The 18,883-nt window shown below is 37.6% G+C and overlaps 1 protein-coding gene across 3 annotated transcripts in view; it reads right to left on the minus strand.

The window, feature by feature from the left end:
• CYYR1 (cysteine and tyrosine rich 1) overlaps positions 1–18,883 on the minus strand; it is a 105,577-nt gene that overhangs the window by 45,286 nt on the left and 41,408 nt on the right. Inside the window, exon 3 of one of the 3 annotated variants that reach the window (XM_073804415.1) lies at positions 18,168–18,453. The exons of the other annotated variants lie outside the window; for them this stretch is intronic. Coding sequence (XP_073660516.1) covers positions 18,306–18,453 — 148 coding nt within the window. The 3' untranslated portion in view covers positions 18,168–18,305. Of the gene's footprint in view, positions 1–18,167; positions 18,454–18,883 lie in introns of those variants that run through there. 3 annotated transcript variants of the gene reach the window in all.

Here is an 18,883-nt window from a genome sequence, read left to right on the forward strand (position 1 = left end):
ATTAGTCCTGCTTAGGTTTTTTTTTTTTTTTTTTAGGGAATTGCCCCATCTTATTATTATGTTTTAAAAATATATTTATTTTATTTATATTATTTTTGGCTGCATTGGGTCTTCGTTGTTGCACATGGGCTTTCTCTAGTTGTGGCGAGCAGTAGCTACTCTTCGTCGTGGTGCGGGCTTCTCCTTGCGGTGGCTTCTCTTGTTGCAGAGCATGGGCTCTAGGCACCCAGGCTTCAGTAGTTCTGGTGTGCGGGCTCAGTAGTTGTGGGCTTGTGGGCTCTAGAGTGCAGGCTCAGTAGTTGGGGCGCACGGGCTTAGTTGCTCCGTGGCATGTGGGATCTTCGCGGACCAGGGCTCGAACCCATGTCCCCTGCATTGGCAGGCCGATTCTTAACCACTGTGCCACCAGGGAAGCCAAGGTTTAGCTTTAATTCTAGGATCTATAGAGCGGAAAGCCTATAAAGAAGGATTAAGTGGCCCTAGCTCTGGGGGAAGGCAAGAGACACAGAGGAAGGAACAGAACAGAGCCTGGAAGGGGCCATGGTGGGAGGGAACTAACTTTTCTTTAATACTAACCATGCCTCAGGCCCTGTGATGATAAGGCTTTTGCTTACAATATCTCATTTAACATGCACAGGAGCTCTGCAAGGAAGCAGCATTATCCCCATTTTACAGATGAGGAAACTGTGGCTCAGAAAAATAAGTAATTAGTGGAGCTGAGATTTGAAGGCACATCTAAGTGAACCCAAACCAATTCCCTCTGCTCCCCACCACTACGTCATGCCTCTCAAATAAATATTTACTAAATGTATAATGAAGATAGAAAAATTATGAATGGACAGTCTTTTTTACAGTTCAACATGGTAAGTATGATAGTACTAATCTTTTTTCCCATGTTTTCTCTAGTTTTTTTTCCTTGTAAGTTACACAGCTTTTGTCTCTTTTATTACTGGCCCATTGGACTTACAACTCATGGATTTTCTGTGTCCCATGTACAAACAGGTACATACAGTAATCTAAGAACATGCTGGTTGCTCTAGGTTTCTGGTTGCTTTGGATTTCTGGCCTTCCAAGCCTGTCACAAACCAGTATATATTTCCTTTCCGTGATTACTTTATTTTGTTCAGTCCTCTTGGGCTACTTACTGTCTTCTGATCAACCACTGTACACCTTGTGACCTCTATATTAAACGTTACCTCCCCAATAAAATCTGCCTTGATTTATTTATTCAGGAATGATCTCGCACGCTCTCTCTCCCACTCTTACATTTCTTTCTATACCACTTATGTGATTCTATATTTGATCTGAAATGATACTTGTGTGCCTACTATAAATTCTATGAACTTTAGAGTTTATACAAATCTTTTTATTCCCCACAGTGCCTGATAGTGTCAGTCGTACAAAAGAGGTGTTTAAAAAACTGTAAGTACTAAAAAATAATGTGTAAGTGAAATTTCATGTTCTTAGGCTCCTCTGTGTAGGTAATTTTCCCCTCAGAACTTTCTCTCGCCCCCTTATTTTTGACTTGGTTCTTTCCAGTTAATACAGTCCTTTCTGGTCACTGGAATTCTTTAGAATGAAGCAGTTGTATGAAATAGAAGAAGTTGGTACTGAAGGTAAACTATGGGTTTACAGTAAATTTTGTTTTATACCACTTGCAAAGCCAATGTGAGGATCTGATTCTAAAAATACTTTCCACTACCAATAGTATGTACAGGCCTATGGTATGCAATCTGTTTTTCAAAGTCTTTAATGACATACACTGATTTGCATCTTACGATCACATACTTCCAAGAAGTTCTACTTAAATAACTGCATGATTTCTTTTACTACGTAATTTATATAATTCTGACACTCTGATAGTTCACAAGGGCCCTTTGACAACTGATTTGGATTGGAGGGCAAAACTTATATTTAAGGCATTTAACAAGCATATTAAGAGAGACTTTTTTCTTCTCATTTGATAAATATTAATGCATTTATTAATGGATGACCGAAGGGTACTAAATTATGAAGAAATAATCTTGAGTTTGCAGTGATTACAAGAAAATTCACCATTATTGAGGCTAAAAGCATGAAATACATATCTTCTGAAAATTGCAGCTTAAAAATATTGATGTCAGGACACCAAACTAATGGACTGCTGGATGATAAGTTCCCTAGTTTTGATAGATTTACAGAGGCTTCCCCAAATATAATTAGTCTTAATTATCTCTGCAAATAGACAATAGTAGCTGTGTCTATTCTGTATGATAATGGTTAAGCATAAAGCCACTTACTGGCCTCTAGAATATGTTATATATTTTAGGGGATATTTGCTTCAAAATTCTTTGCTTAAATTAAAATTATTCTACAAGCTAGTAAGTAATGAAGGGATTTTAGGGAATAATAAAATAAATGTTTAGCCAGGATTTAAAAATTCACTAGGATAGTCTATCCAATTATAATTTTGATTATGATGAAGGCTAAAAATATGTACCTATGAATAAAGTGATATACAAGGAAGAAACAGAACACCCTATACTAGGATTATCTGAACGTATTCCTTCAAGAATCCATTTTTTTTTTTACTTTTCATGTTATTATATACAGTTTTAATACAGTATTATGTCTAATCTTTCAAGTACTGCTGTCAGATAAACCTAATTATTTCCCAGAAGTGGCTTACAACTGGAAGAAAAATGCAGCAGAAAAATGTATTCATCCATGAGGTATATTTAGTTTATATAAAATATTTTTCTCTTTATTCTTTTTTCTAAAATGAGAAGATTCAGAGAGATGAGGAATCAGATATATTGACAGATGTTGGAGGTTGGAGGGTGTGGGAAAGGGGGAGCCCAGACAATTCTTCATTAAACATCTAAGAGACCCCAGAAGATTTCCAAACAGGCACATACAGGTATTTCTTGGGTACTGCTATGGACTAATATTTGTGTCGCCTCAAGATTCAGATGTTGAATCCCTAATCCCAATGTGATGATATTTGGAGGTGGAGCCTTTAGGAGGTAATTAGGTTTAGATGAGGTCATGAGGATGAAGCCCCCATGATGGGATTAGTGCCCTTATAAAAAAGACCAGAGATCCGGCTCTCTCTCTGCCATGCCCTCCATCTTTGCAGCAAGAAGGCAGCTGTCTGTAAACCAGGAAGAGATCCCTGACCAAGAGCCCAACCATGCTGACTGATCTTTGACTTCCCATTTTCCAAAACTGTGAGAAATATTGGTGTTTAAGCCACCCAGTCTATGGTATTGTGCTATAGCAGCCTGAACAGACTGCGACCTGAAGGTATATCAGTATTCCTCTCACATGGCCCTGAGGTCTTGGCCCACAACATCACTGAATATTTGTGTCTCAGTACCTACACAGCCACGATGAAGACATTGGATCCTTAATAAGGAAGGGCTGACTTCAAATGGGGTGGAGCCACTCCCTGAGCATTTGGAAGGGCAATGCTGAGACAGTGTCTGGGTCATGAAAGCAGAAATCAGCTCCTATGTAACTGCAGCCATCTGAGATCCAGACTTAGACACCTGACATTTTTGTCCAGAACAATAACTTCTTGAACCTACTGCTTTAATTTCTGCAGAAATTATGCTATTTTATTCTTTGTAGCTCCATACTTTACGATGCTCCCAGATAGCACATCTGCCTAAAGTTTAGCTTTCTGATACACAAACCAGTGGTTCAATTTACTTCTTGCCAAGTGATTACCTTAAGAAAAGTAAAGGGCCCAAGAAGAGGATATCACTCTGAGTTAAAAAAAATATAGGCAGTAATGTACATTTTTGGAGTATCCCTGAAATCCTTGTAACAGATGTCTTTTCTCCCAAAGTTGAATAGACTTGGTAGAACCATCCCTGCTCTATCACTCAGGCTTGTGATCAATGGCAAACATTTTAATAGAGTTCCAAATGTTAGAGGTAGTCAGTTAGCTTTTGAGCGGGATCATGTCTTCTTATTCATTTTTGTACCCTCAGAATAAATTAATATGTAAAACTTAGGCTGTACAGCCAATCGTTCATTTGTTTGATTCAACAAGAATTTATTGAGACCCTACCATATATCAAGCCCTATTTTAGATGTTTGGAATGTATTATCAAATAAGATACTCATCCTTGAAGATATTACATTCTGGAAGGAGTGAGGGAAAGACAATAAGCATAATAAATAAATAAAGTATAAATATTGTCAGAATGTATTAAATTCTACAAGGAATAAAAGAATAAGTCAGCAGGATAAGGAGAATCAAGAGAAAGGATGCAGGTGAATTGAGATACAGAGACTTGAAGGTGGTGAAGGAGTGAGCCAAGACACCTGGGCAAGAGCATTCTGGGCAGATGGCACAGCCAGAGCAGGAGCCTAAAGCACATCTCAGGCAAGGAAGTCAAGGTAGCTAAAGTTGAAAAATGGTAGGAGCAAGGTCAGACGTCAAGAGGCCGGTCAGGTCATGGAGCGACTTGTATGCAATTTAAGGACTTTGGCTGTTATTCTGCATGAAAATGGGGAGCTGCTGAAGGGTTTTGAGCAGAGAAGTGACGTGATTCAACCTTAGGTTTTTCAAGGGAATCAGTCTGGTTGCTGGATTGAGAAGAGACTGCCAGGAGTGAGGATCTAGTAGGGAGATGAAGTTAAGAGGGACTTAACCTATCATTCTCTGTAGCTTAGACTCAAAGTACTTTATACATATACTAATGAAATCTAGTTACATAGATACAGCTCCGCCAATAAATTTTCACCTGGAGATATGCTCAGGTATTTTCTTAATTCTTAAATTTTGTAAATCAGTGGTACACTGAATGGACACTGAATTCAATAACAATTTCCAATAAAAGCCATCAGGACTAACTTATCTGAAAGGAACATTCAAATTCACATCAATCAATAATAGCAAATAATGGCCTCCTTCAATTTGTTTTAATTTTGACCAAGTAATGGAATTTCCATCTATTTTTTTTAAAAAGAATTTCTGATGGACTGCTGCCTCTGTTGAACTCTTGAGTTTATCTCATTCCAAAGAGAATAATCAACAAAATATTTTCTTATCGGATGAGAGATATGTGCTATACTTTTCAATATACCTACCCACATCTCATCTGACATCACCTCGGAGTCAAAAACAGGACCATCATATTTCAAAGAAGAAAACATGAAGAGACAGAATAAAATATTTGCTCATGTTTAGGAATAAATTATATCCATTTCTTTAGTGGGCTATGGTAGCATATATAATGTTTTTCCTCTTTAACGGAGCTCCTTGTTAGCTGTTTTGTCCTTCAGGAAAGGATCTGTGGTGGTGTGGATTGAAAAGGTACCCTGTCATTATTGTACAAATGAATTCTATCTGACGTGAAATTCACCAACAGTTTCACATTGATGTTGTATTGTCCTGTGTGGTCTTCTGTCAAAGCTCTATGCCATCGAGAACAAAGCACATTTAAACCAACTGTAGTATTAGACATACACACTATGAGAATTGTAGTGTAATAATTGACAATGTGGGCAATATTCCAACTATTGAGAATATTTACTGTATATTATGTTTAAAAAGCTCACAGAAGAGCATAATTTAGTTGGCCTGGAAGCCTCTAAAATTATTTGCAAAGTTGTATATTAATATGAATCTGTTAGATGATCCAACAGTTTTGATCACAATTTCAAAGCACCTGTGATGTCACTCCCCCTCAGGAAAAAAAAAAAAAAAAAGAACTTAAGACACACTGACTTAGAAAAATGCACAAATCGTGTTTTTTAAGGGTTATTGATATATCAGGAGAACGCTCTCCCAATTCGTGAACAATTTACTCAGAAAATCAGTTCTGCTTTGATTGAAATGGACCTTTTGCTTCCACATCTTGATTTTCTGGAGAAAATATTTTATTTTACCTGTTATAATTTTTCATACTGGAATAGACCTTAATTTATTTCAGCCAATATTTTTGGGTATCCATTATACATTGGGAGATATAATGATGAAAAAAGATAAAAAGACCACGAGAAGCTCACAGTCTATCAGGAGAGACATAATAGACACAGCTAATGATCATATATGGTGAAAAACATCATTCGGGAAATGAATTCAAGGGCAGTGTTATCCCTGGGATACTGAATTCTGCCAGGGATTACTGGGACTGGAAAGATGAGTAAATTTTTCTAGGTACATGAGGAGCACTAGACTGTCCTGGGCGCAAAGAACAACAGGCATGAAGGTATGGATGTTCAGTTTGGTGGGAACACAGGCTGGGAAGGGGCTTGGCTGAGGGGAAGTCTGGGAAGGTCAGACCAGACTGCAAAGAGCTTGGGACCATCATAAGTGTCTAGACCTGTCTATGTAATGTGATGAGGAAGTATTTAAAGGGTAAGAAAAAAGAGAGCTATAATCTGGATTATTTTAGAAGTCTCACTCTGGTGGATGAAATAAAGACAGATTGAAAATAGGAAGCTGCTTAGCCGAGACATGGAAGCAACCTAAATGTCCATCGACAGAGGAATGGATAAAGAAGATGTGGTATTATATATACAGTGGAATATTACTCAGCCATAAAAAGAATGAAATATTGCCATTTGCAGCAACATGGATGGACCTAGACATTATCATACTAAGTGAAGTAAGTCACGCAGAGAAAGACAAATATTACATGATATAAACTTATATGTGGAATCTAAAAAAACAATACAAATGAACTTATTTACAAAGCAGAAACAGACTCACAGACAGAAAAATTATGGTAACCAAAAGGGAAAGGGATGGTACAGGGTTAAATTAGGAGTAAGAGATTAATAGATACATACCACTATATATAAAATAAATAAACAACAAGAATATACTATATAGCACATGGAACTATATTCAATATCTTGTAATAACCTATAATGGAAAAGAATATGAAGCTGTACACCTGAAACTAACACAACATCGTGTATCAACTATAGTTTAATAAATAAAAGAAAAAAGAAAATAGGAAGTTGGTGGGAAAAAAAGATAATTTGTTAAATTAATAAAATAATACAGTTGTTCCTGCCTCTATTTTAGAAATCCAGAAATTTTCTTTTTCTAGCTAGAAGCTTTCTGTTTCTAACTTCCTTCCCAATTACATTGATTCTACCTCCAAAACATATACGGAATCTGTCCACCTCTCTTTATTCCCACGCCATTATCTGAGGAAAAGCCCCCATTCTTTCTCTCCTCTGCCCCTGAGATAGCTCCAGAGTTGTGTCTCTGCTTTCTCTCTTGTCCCTCACAATTCTTCACATGGCAGCAAATGACCTTTAAAATAAAATACAAATGAAATCATTTAATTCCCTTATGTAAAATCCCCACTACACTTAGGAGTCACATCCAAACTTCTGACTGTGGTCTGCCAGGCCCTACGTGATTGGACCCATGTCAACATGCTCTGCATCTCCTTCTCATTCCCTAGGACCCCTGCATTGGGTCACGATGATCCAGCCACACCCATATTCTTCCCATTCCTGGACCATTCCAAACCTTTTTCTGCCTGAATCCTCTTCCTGAAATGCTCTTGCCCTTCACCTCTGCATGGCTGACTTTCCAGGTTCCAGACCAAATGTTCCCTTGTCAGAAAAGTCTTGCTGACCCTCATTCTAAGGAAGTTGCCAATCTCTTTACAGCCTTCTGCCTTTAATAAATGTTTTTGTGCATTCATTTGCATGTTTGATATCTCTACTCTTCTCCCTCTGTGCCCCCACCCATAAATGCTCCATAGCAAGCAGGGAATCTTGATTGGATTATTTCTTGCTCTGTTTCTGGCAGAGTGTCTAGTGTGGTTCTGTCCAATCCAGTAACCACCAGCTACCTGTGGTGTTTAAATATTAGTTAAAATTAATTAAAATTAAATACAATTAAAAATTCAGTCCCTCATTTGCACTAGCAACATTTCAAGTGCTCAAGAACCACATGTGCTTATCATATTGGACAGAGCAGAGACAGAACATCTCCACCATTGCAAAAGAGCCAGTAAATATTTGTGGAAAGAACACATTGTTGAATGGGAAATGCAAAGTACTAGCACCTGCTCAACTTGACCTCATTGTAAGTGGCTACTCATTTCATAGAAACTAATCAAAACTCTGTATCTTACTCAAATAAGAAAAATTCTGTAAGATTCTAGCATTGTTACCTTTAATATATAAATATCCAACTGTCAGGGACTGAATGCTCGTGTTCCCCCAAATTTCATTTGTTGAAACCCTAACCCCCAATGCGATGGTATCTGGAGGAAGGACCTTTGGGAAGTAATTAGGTTTAGATGAGGTTAGGAGGGTGGGGTCTCCATGATGGAATTAGTGTGCTTATAAGAGGAAGAGATATCAGAGCTTCCTCTCTCTGCCATGTGAGGATACAGTGGGAAGATAGCCCTCTGCAAGACAGGGAGGATGTCCTTAACCAAGAACCAAATCTGCCAGCACCTTGATCTTGGACTTCCCAACCTCCAGAACTGTGAGAAATAATGTTTGTTGTTTAAGTGAGCTGGGCTATGATATTTTATTAGAAAAGCTCAAGCTTATTAAGACATCAACACACAAAGTTTTCACCAACATTTGTTGCTTTGGTTAGCAGGGCCTCAAAGCAATGAATGTTGGCAAAAACTTTGTGTGTTGGTGTCTTAGTTCTAAGATCCAGATTAGACAGTAAGACAAATAAATGCACATACATTTGTATTCCACTTGGAGGTTAGGGGTTTCCTATACTTGTTATGTTTTAACATTTCATATACTGAGGGTTCCTTTGTGTTTTGGGTATTCTTAGACCTCAAACAATGTATGTATCTGTATATAGTCCGTTTGACATTCTTATTCTTTAGCCATTTTATTTCTTAAAATGTAAGTTTGGACAGAAATTAAATGCAACTCAGTATCATTAAAAAGTGAGTACACTCAACTTGAATCCAAGAGGATATTCAAATTTGCTACTCTTGAATTTAACCCAACAATTTCACAGACAACTTGCATTCAATGTTTTGGTCCCTCCAGTCATTAGCTGATGTTGTGGAAAGCAGAAAGATATTTGGCCTATGTATATAAAATCCTTGTCTCCTTTCCTCAGCAACAAACTCTACAAGACATTCTGAAACAAAGCACTGTGTGGTGGAGAAATAAAGGCTTAACTGAGGTTTAGGCAGTTCTGTTGGATCCAGATGCCTAGAAACTTATGGTGCCTGGCCATCAACCTGGAAGTCGGCAGCCCAGTGATGCCTTGCTCCTCCCCACCTCCCTCTCTTTCTCTCACTCTCTTTGTCTCCCTCTGTCTCCCTCTGTCTCTCTCTTTGCCTCCCATTCTCCCCTTCCCACTCCCCCAATCCTTCCCCTCTCCCCTTCTTATTTTCTGTAATTTTAAAAATTTTGCCAATTTAACATTCTGCATAAACATACAGAGGGTCACTCAACAAACAACCATGCACCCATCACCCAGAATAAAATGCCATGAACATTTTGTCATTTTGCCTCAGCCAGTTTTCTGAGAAAATAAATAATTGCAGATAATGTCTATGATATATCCTTCCACAGTCTTATTTCTTTATGTTTTTCTCCAAAGACATCCCTTGCTATGAGGTTGGGCTCTAGCTGGGCCAGATTTTCACATTTTATACTTTTTAAAAGATATGTATCCATAAATAATAGAGTGTTTCATTGTTAAAAATTTACTTATGCGTATCTTTCTACAAGTTATTTTCTTTTACTCAAAATCGTTTCCTCTTAACCACTGTGCTTATTGCATTGCCTGAATATCCCACAATTTATTTACTTTTTCCCTCCTTGATGAACATTTTGGGGTTTATTTAGTTGTTTTTTTCTCTCATGACAATAGGACTCCAAGAAACGTCTTTGAATATGCCCCTTTCACCATGTGTCAAAGGTTCTACCAATTTATATTCCAATTAGTGGTGCAGAAAAGATGTTTTTTATTATTTCCTTTCTTCTACTTTATTTGAACCTCTATTTCTGTTTTAAGACCTCCTGAGATGAGTGCTTAACTCAATTATTTTTAATCTTTTTAAGATTATATATTTTTTCTAAGTAGTTTAGTTTGCATTTCAGAAAACTCTGTAGTACCTTTAATGCTATTAAGTACAAATCATTTTATAATCTCCAGTAAGATTCTCTCTTTAACCCAAAATTTATTTAGGAGTGATGCTAAACTTAGGTTGCTGTATTTTAACTACCTTTATGTGCTTGATATTTAACTTTAATTGTACTTTGAGTGGTTTGTATGACATTATTTCTTGATATATGTTTAAATTTTCTTTGTACTCATGCTTTGTAAATCTCACATATATTCTTCAAGGGAAAGTAAATTTTCTGTTTTCTAACATATTCACCTGTATTCTAATCTTCTAGATCTTTATATATTATATGTCTGAAAAGTCTACTAGTTTCTGAGAAGGGTGTTAAAATCTCCCATTGTCATTATAGGGCATTATCAGTTTCTCTTTGTAGTTCCGTCACCCTTAGTTTTATATAATTTAAGCCTATGTTGATAGATACATAGGAGTAGGATTGTGTATCTTCCTCATGATAACTGAAGTGGTGCACTGTTCCTTTTTTCCATAAGTCTCTTTATAAAATGGAGCCTTTTGCTTTCAAGTTTGTTTAACAGTGCTCTTTGCTTTAAAGATTTTTTACTGATTAAAATTATAATGCTAAGCTTTCTTTTGATTAACACTTGCATGATGTATCTTTTTCCTTCCTTTATATGCAAATATTTTTTGGTCATTTTTTCTCTTGTAACAATCCAATCATTGGATTAAATGAAAAAAGTCCAACCTAAACATCTCTGTCCTTTAATATGTGAGTTAGTCAATTCACCTTTATTGTGATTATGATAATTTGGGACCTTTCTATTGCATTATTGTGTACGTATGTGTGTGTGTGTGTTTATAATCATGGTTCCCCTTTGCTTTTCCCCCTCCTTTTTATCTTCTCATAGGTTGGTTAAATTGATTCAATGTATTGCCTTTTTCTTGGTGCTAGTTCAGAAATTCTATTTTTATTCTTTCAGTGGGTTTAACATGTAGAGCTGGCATAAGTAAGTCTAAAGTTAATTCGTGTCTCCGTTCACTTTAAAAACTGCAGAGATTGTATTCGGATATAGAGACCACACAGTGTTTTAAACAGGGGAAGTATATACATAAAGAATTATTAAGGTTGATAAAATAATAGCTATAAAATATATGGAAATTCTATATGGTATGCTAGGGCTGAGGGAGGGTACCCAGGAAGGACAGACTGGGAAAGTTTCACTTGCTGGAGGTGTAGTTCAGTCCCTGGACAGCAGAGAAGTTTGTAATTTGGCCAGAGGTGGTCTGCAGTCACTGGGCAATGAGGAGGCCGCCTCTGGAGAGCAGACTGGGCCAGATGATCAGAAACCAGGGGCTGGGCTTGTAGAGCAAGTGGGAATTCTATGGGTGCTGGTGGACTGCATGGGCATCTGCAGAGAGAGTGGAGGATGGGTGGGAATGCTCTGCCAAGTAGGGAGCCTGCAGAAGAAATCCACGTACCTGTGTGGGCAAGAGAACTTTTGTGCAGGCAGAAAGCTCTCAGGGCTCTGGTTTCTGTGGTTAAAGGCTCCAAGAGAAAGGTTATTGTCAGGCCAAAGCTGCAGAGGTATTGAGTGATCTTGCATTCTGGGTGGCTGGCTGGAGCAGAGCTCCACCTTATGTCCTCACACCCACACTGCTGACCTCCTCCCACTTCCATGTACTTCTAGTGCCCTCTACTGAGAAAGCTTAACATCACACTCACTTTATAAGGGCAAAGCTTAAAGGAATGCCACCTGTTCTCACAGAGAATATATTGAAGGGTGAACTTGGAGCTAAGAAACAATAAATTGATAACCAACATTGGAAGATTTTAGAACATTCCCTCTGTCATCTCCTTTCTGGTGTCCCTTATAAATTCCTCCAGACCATCTTCCAATTCACTAAATCTCTCTTCAACCATACACAGATCTTATTCTACACAGAATCTTATTCTACACAGATCTTATTCTACACAGAGCTTATTCTATGAAATTTTTCTTTTATGACAGTGCCACATTATTAACTTGCAGGATTTCTAATTATTTCTTCTTTCCCCTACCCTCCTCTCTCTCTTCCTCCTCCTCCTCCTCCTCCTTCACCTTCTTCACTTTTCTTTCTGTTTCTGTCTGTTTGTATTTGTTCCTCTTCCAAATTTTTTAATGGCTTTCCTCATGTCTTTGAGACTCTAAAATAATATTTATTCTGAACCATTTTCAACGGCTCTATCATGTTATTTTATTGCAGCTATTTCAGCCTCTCTGATAGGTGGGTGAGCTGACCTTAGCTTCGTAATAGCCTGCAGGTTCAAGAAGTTAGTCTGGTTTCAGCCCCCAGCTCTGTGGTCCCCCCAATGAGTACAGAACTTTGGAAACTAATTCCTAGACATCCTTGCCTGCTTCCCTCCTGAAAGTTTTCAGCCCTGACTAAACATCTGTGTATTTCTATTCATTTTTTATCCAGGGAGCTATTTATTTTATTCCTGAGCCCTATAACAACTTTTAAATTTAAAAAATGTTATTCTAGTGTGTATGTGGAATATTTAATGAGTGATTTATAGCACTATATTAATTCCTTTCTTTGAAGAAATCCACTTATTCATTAAAGCTATTCTAGGCTCTCTGACCCCTGTGAACCTCTATAATCATTGCCTACAGTTTAAAACCATTTCACTCTGCTAACTTTGTAGGTATTTTATTACCTTGCTGAAAGTTAACTATAGGCAGCTGCTAATTTATTGCTAAACCGTTTTACAAAAGTTACATTTTAACCTCTTATTGTAATGTAAAAGCTACTTCCATGTTAAGATCATGACAGCCATGTTTTTAAACTATCATCATTTAAAAAATTTTTTTAAACTTTTTATTTTATATTGGAGTATAGCTGATTAACAATGTTGTGATAATTTCCGGGAGGGGAGTTTGGGGAGAATGGATGCATACATATGACTGAGTCGCTTTGCTGTGCACCTGAAACTATGACAGCCATTTTTAATTGTAATTTATTTGATGAATATGATAATCCCCACTATACTTAAAATAATTTATAAGTGTTTAAATGAAAAAATGAATTCCAGTTCCAACTTCAGGATTCCACGAACATATATTCCACCTTGGTATCCTAGTGTTAAGTTCAGAAAACCAAGTTCCCATCTCAGATCAGCAATCTAGCCATCTCTGCCTGTGTCCTCTCCAGAGGCTTCAGCCCAAACACCTGTGATTTTCTATTCCTTTTTTTTTTTTGTCTGTGGAGATATTTATCTTCTTTTTGAGACCTACTACAACTTTCTATTAGCTGATGGACTGTGTAAATCCTCTGTAAGGTTCTTTACCTCTTTGGCTCTTGGTTTTTATTTGTTTTCATATTTGATGTGGTAGAATAATTCCTGCCCTTACTTCAGGGTTCTAGGTATTAAAGGAAATAAGCAAGGTGAACATGTTTTAAAATCCAAGAACCCCACTTAAGGAACATATCACATGTCCTCCAAACACTATGGCCTTGTTAATTCTCAAACTCTGCCCTCTTGTCCTCTGCCAAGCATTCCTATCCCTGTATAAAAGAAGCCAAGAGTTCAGGTCAATCACTCTTAATGAATTAGACAATAAAGTAAGTTGACCCTAAAGGTGAAGAAGCTCTGGACTCTTCTAGGTTTTTTTCTTGCAAATATAGCAGTGTGTTCATAACATGAAGGATCAGATGTCAGGGAGTAGCTGCCCTTAAATAACTCTATTCTGCCAAGGAAACATATAATAGTACATTTAGAGCAAACTAGAGCCAGAGTAAAGGCCAGAAGCACTGCCAGTTTTCCTCTTTTCTTTCTCCACAGGTCAAAATACTACCAAAATAAGTAGTCCTGTCATTAAACTGGGGCTTAGAATTTGGAATTAACCAAATTTCTGAAATTTTATGGCTTTCTATTTTGTTTTGTTTTTGCAGGCATGAAGTTGTGTAAACTCAGCATATTTTAATTATGTAAAATAATCCAGTCTACATAACCACATGAAGTCAAATCACTTATTTTTCCCAATAAATGTTTTATAAACCTCGAAGTTTAGAAGGCCAACTGAAAAAGAAGATCTAATAAGTAGCTTTTTATATTCTCCCTAAATTTAGGAATCTTTCATTATATAACAATTGCTGATAGTTGAATAGATCTGTTTTCATCATGAGGTAAAAATGGCCTAAGTTGGGATGAATATACTGTTTGATTGCTGCTTCTGTACATTTCTTTTATTTTGCATGAATATGGCCAGATGAATCATATACAAAGAAAGCTCAGCTCCTCCAGAACACTGTTATTTTACAAAGAGTTCTGCTGCCAACTTCAAAACTAAATTCAGGTTTGAGGGATCAGAATCTTTTACAGGTCCCAGGAGAATATTTTGTTCAAATAATATAATAGCTCAGTGATCAGAAGTTCTGTTCACCTGTTGGGTCTCCAGAAATACGATACTCAGCAAAGTCAGAGGTACTGAAGGTTAAGGCATTATTATTACCTTTTGGGGAAAAAAGCTCAAATTATAGAGTGAATTGTTTTATAAAAACAGCACATAGAAAGCTCAAGAAATAAACTCTAGCAATCCTATAAAGAAAGGATCAAGGAAAAAATTCAGCAACACTTAAAATGAGTAAAAATCCAGAAATGTTCTGTTAGAAATCTGGTCAAGTGTCAATCAAAAAGAAACAAATATCATTACAGAAAAGCCATTTTGACATAATAGAAATAGGAATATTTTATGCCAAAATACTATCATTTTGATTAATAGCTAGATTTCTGCTTTCAGAGCCAAAGGTTAGCATTTAAAAGCCTTTGGTTTCTTTATAGACATCTCTTGTTAAGTAATATTTTCCAGAAATTTGTTGATGCAATTTTGGAAAGATTTTAAAATGAGGAAAAAAGTGTAAGTAAAATCTAAGAATCAGTTCAATCTTTTGGGATGGTACCATTATTTATGTACTCAGAGAGAAGCAATTTCCTGATCAGAAATCAATCTGACCTACAGTTATTGAGGCGCTCGGTTACTGATTATATGTGGCCATTGGAGGAGAAAATGTGCAAGAGAAGAAAGAACATTGAAATAAATCTCTCATGAGCCTTTTCAACAAAGGTTTTTCTGGGGCAGGCAGGCTAACACTGTAAAGTTTTGTTGGTTTAGTATCTATTTCACACACATCTCATCCACTATTAAGATCAAACAAAGGGGCATAGGTGAGATTAAAACAATTATTGAGTCCTTCTCAATGACACTTTACAAAGACACCTCACATATATAACTTATTTCTCACAACAGTACAATAGATGCATATTGTCATTGCCACTTAACCTAAAGTAAAGGCTCAGAGGGGCTTATTAACTTGCCTGAGGTCACCTAGTTAACAAGTGGCAGAGGTGGCAATATTTTTTTTGACAATTAGAATTGAAGTATGCTTAGTTCAAAACCCATCATGTGTCTATCACATCAGATTTTCTTACATATGTTCCCTTCGCATATTTTTTAAAAGGTATATAGAGTTTTGTGAAATAATTGAGTCTCTGATAAACTGGATATAAATTACCTTATATAGATTGAGCCGTATATTAACATACATATATGTTAAATACATATATTTTAAATACAAATGATCGCTCTTGGCTTTGCCTAAATCTATACAAAACATGGTTTTGCTGGAGCTAGCAGCAGCTGTTAGCACAATTTGGGAACAAGAGCACAGTACTGCAGGCTTGGAGGATGGATAGACCAATAGCATGACATGTCCATACACAGATCCTGAAGGCAAAGGGGAACATGGGTTGCATAGTCATAAACAATATCATTAGTTTCTATTTCACTTAATTTAAAATCTCAACTATAGGTAGCATTGTTTTTGACAGAGGTCACTGTGGTTCAGTGCTATTGGATTTTATGTTATTAAAACAAACAAGTTTGTTTGCTAGAAAGACTGAAGGGCAGAGGTGTTTTTGGAGTGGCTAAGGAGTTAACCCTTAGACGTATGGTAACAGCGAATCTTCAAAATGAAGGAAACAAAGGTTCTTTGAAAGCTCTTTCTTGACAATTTTATATTATTGTGCCCAACCCGTCATTTCCAGTGACAGTGACAGTGATGAACTGTGTAGCCACACTAATATTTAGCAACAGGAATGCTGACTTGCTAGTGTTGGTGAGCAATGCCATAACCGTGGTAAGTAAATAACCAGGTCTTCCTTTGGAGACCGGAGCAAACCCAAGCTCTAGGGTTTGGGGTGTGCTGCGAAGCTTAGATTTGTCAGCCAGTTTGCCTGTATTTGTGTGTTATGGAAGTCACTGGAGTTGGAAAACTGCTTATGGGATCCAAGCTGTTCATAATCATCCAGCATGATTGTTTCATTATAATAAAATTACTTTTTTTTAATGGAGAAATTTTACTGGTGTCTAAAAGTTGAGTATCCTGTTATTTTGGCCACACTACAGGCAGCACATTATCACAAAGCATTGACCAGGCTGTTGCTATTACCATTGCTGGTGGTGGTGGTGGTGGCGGTGTGTGTGTGTGTGTGTGTGTGTGTGTGTGTGTGTGTGTGTGTGTGTGTGTGTGTTTTGTGTTCAGTGCTTGGTTCTGAGAGTGAAAAGACCTGTAAAAGTGAACTTCAGCCAGCACTGGCGTACATGACATAGCCAGACAACATATTCTTTCATGGCAAAAGGCCTACAAGCTTTTGTTAAGAATTTAGGACTCAGATGTATTTGCTTCAAGGTTGATTCTAATAATGTAAAATTCAGGATCAAATTCTCATTGCACCACATACCTGGAGCCTCAAGCACATGTGGTAAGCTCTTCACCAGTATTTCTGGCACTCTGTCAGTGTTTGTTTCAATTCAGTTTAAGCAATTTGTCAACCAGAATCTCACAATAATGACCTTAGAAGAAGACACTGTCAATATTTCACTAATATCACTATGAGTTATTGTCCTTTGCCTGTTTACATGTCTGATTTCTCCATTACAACTCTTTCAAGGCAGAAATGATGTCTTATTTCTTTGCATTCTCAGGAACTAGCAGACTTCCTTTACATAATAAGGGCTTCACAAAGGGTTAATGTTAAATGAGTGAATCGATGATTCTCACTTCTCAGCCGCAGCATCAGTGACCATACACTGAGTCTCTACCATGTGTCAATGTGCTAGATACTATCTTCTTGTCCCTCTGACCCACCCTCCACCCTTCTCCATCTTGCTCAGTAATCAGGAAGGCTGACCCATAATGACTGCATCAGAGATCAATGTGCCCTCTGACCTCTGTTTGGGTTTGGCCAATGGAAGCCTGATGTGGGAGTTTGGAGGCTGAGAGGAGCATGAGAATGGGGCCCATGATGTTCTGGCTCCCCATCCAGTCAGTTCCTGCCAGTTGGCTGCCTTCAATAGGCAGCCATAGTTCTGATGGGAGCTTGTCTCTCTGGATTTTGGTTACGGCTCCTTCCCCTTGTCCCTTTCCAGTTAGGGATGATAGAAGCTCTCTGCTGTTGACAGTCCATAATACTGCGCCATCTTTTCTTGGTTTCTCAAGTCCCTGCTTGCAGCTTTATTGAAGGTCCTTCTACTCAACTCTCTTCACTTTCCAGTTTGAGTGTGCTGTCTCCTTCTGGGAACTTGTCAGGTACCAGCTGCTTGCATAGGTCTTACATATTTAATTTTATTCCACACAGTGGCAAAGAAAATAAGACTATTCCCATTTTACAGAATAACTGTGATAGAAACACATTCTACCCCTAGTACTTTTATTACTTCCATTCATTCGTTTTGTTTCCCATAAGTCATTGGAAATTTGTCTACTGACAATGCGACAGGTGTAGTCCCTGAGGTGTAGTCCCTGCCAGAGCACGGGCCCCAGAGACAGCCTGGCCCAGAGTGGGTGTCATGTTGGATAAAAGAATAAAACAGTTGAAAGGTGCTCTTTGCTAAGTGATGGCAAAAAGAGGGAGGAGGGAAGCTATGAAAGGAGGAATGGAGGCATCTCAGCTCAGAATAATTTTGCCATTATAAAGAAGTGTTCTGTTGAAGTTTTGCTCATTCTGTTGGATCAGGGAGGGGGTGGGTGGCAAGCAGACATGAGAAACTTTTACTAGTACCTCACTCAGTGGCTGTGGAGTGAAGTTAATGAGTTTGCAATCAGGTTTTATTACAGTTCTTTCTAAAATCCAGGGGACTCTCTAACTTCATTTGTTTTACATACAATGGCTGCTTTGTGAGGGTTCTTTTCTCTGCATGTGATGCCATGGTGATTCAGTAGCCACTCTCAGATGCCACCCTCCAAGGGCTGCCTCAGTTTCTCCATCAGGTTCAGGAGTTGAGTGAACTCTGAGGGATCTCCACCAGAGGATATTGGCAACTTGCCTATCCAATAGACCACCGGTAAGTTGGTATGTCTTCTTCGCCACATAAGCCTTAAATTGCCAGAGAAACATGGGGAAAAAAAATGCAGAAGTGATATATTCTTGAAATCCCTACAGGTATTAAGCCCTGCTTTTCTGTATGATGATTTATTATGCTTTTAACAAATGGGTATGGGTATAGGTATAGTCTATGTGAATGAAGAAATTGTGTATATTATCAAAGGAAGGCAATGTCAAATTATAACATTTCAAAATCAGGTATGGCAGGAACTTAAGACCTTTTTTTGGACTGTGTATGTCACCTTAGTACACTTTAAACACCATTTCCTCCATACTCAAGTTTCATTTTAGAAAAGCATGGCAGGAGTCACTCTAATGTGACTACAAAGGGCCTGAAGCTTTGCTTTTAAAATTCAGTACTTAGGTAGAAAGAAAATGATAACTTTTTCCCTTTGATTTTTTAGTCAGTATTTTTATAACA

The sequence above is a fragment of the Tursiops truncatus genome, chromosome 4 (assembly GCF_011762595.2).
Source record: "Tursiops truncatus isolate mTurTru1 chromosome 4, mTurTru1.mat.Y, whole genome shotgun sequence".
NCBI classification, from domain to species: Eukaryota; Metazoa; Chordata; class Mammalia; order Artiodactyla; family Delphinidae; genus Tursiops; species Tursiops truncatus.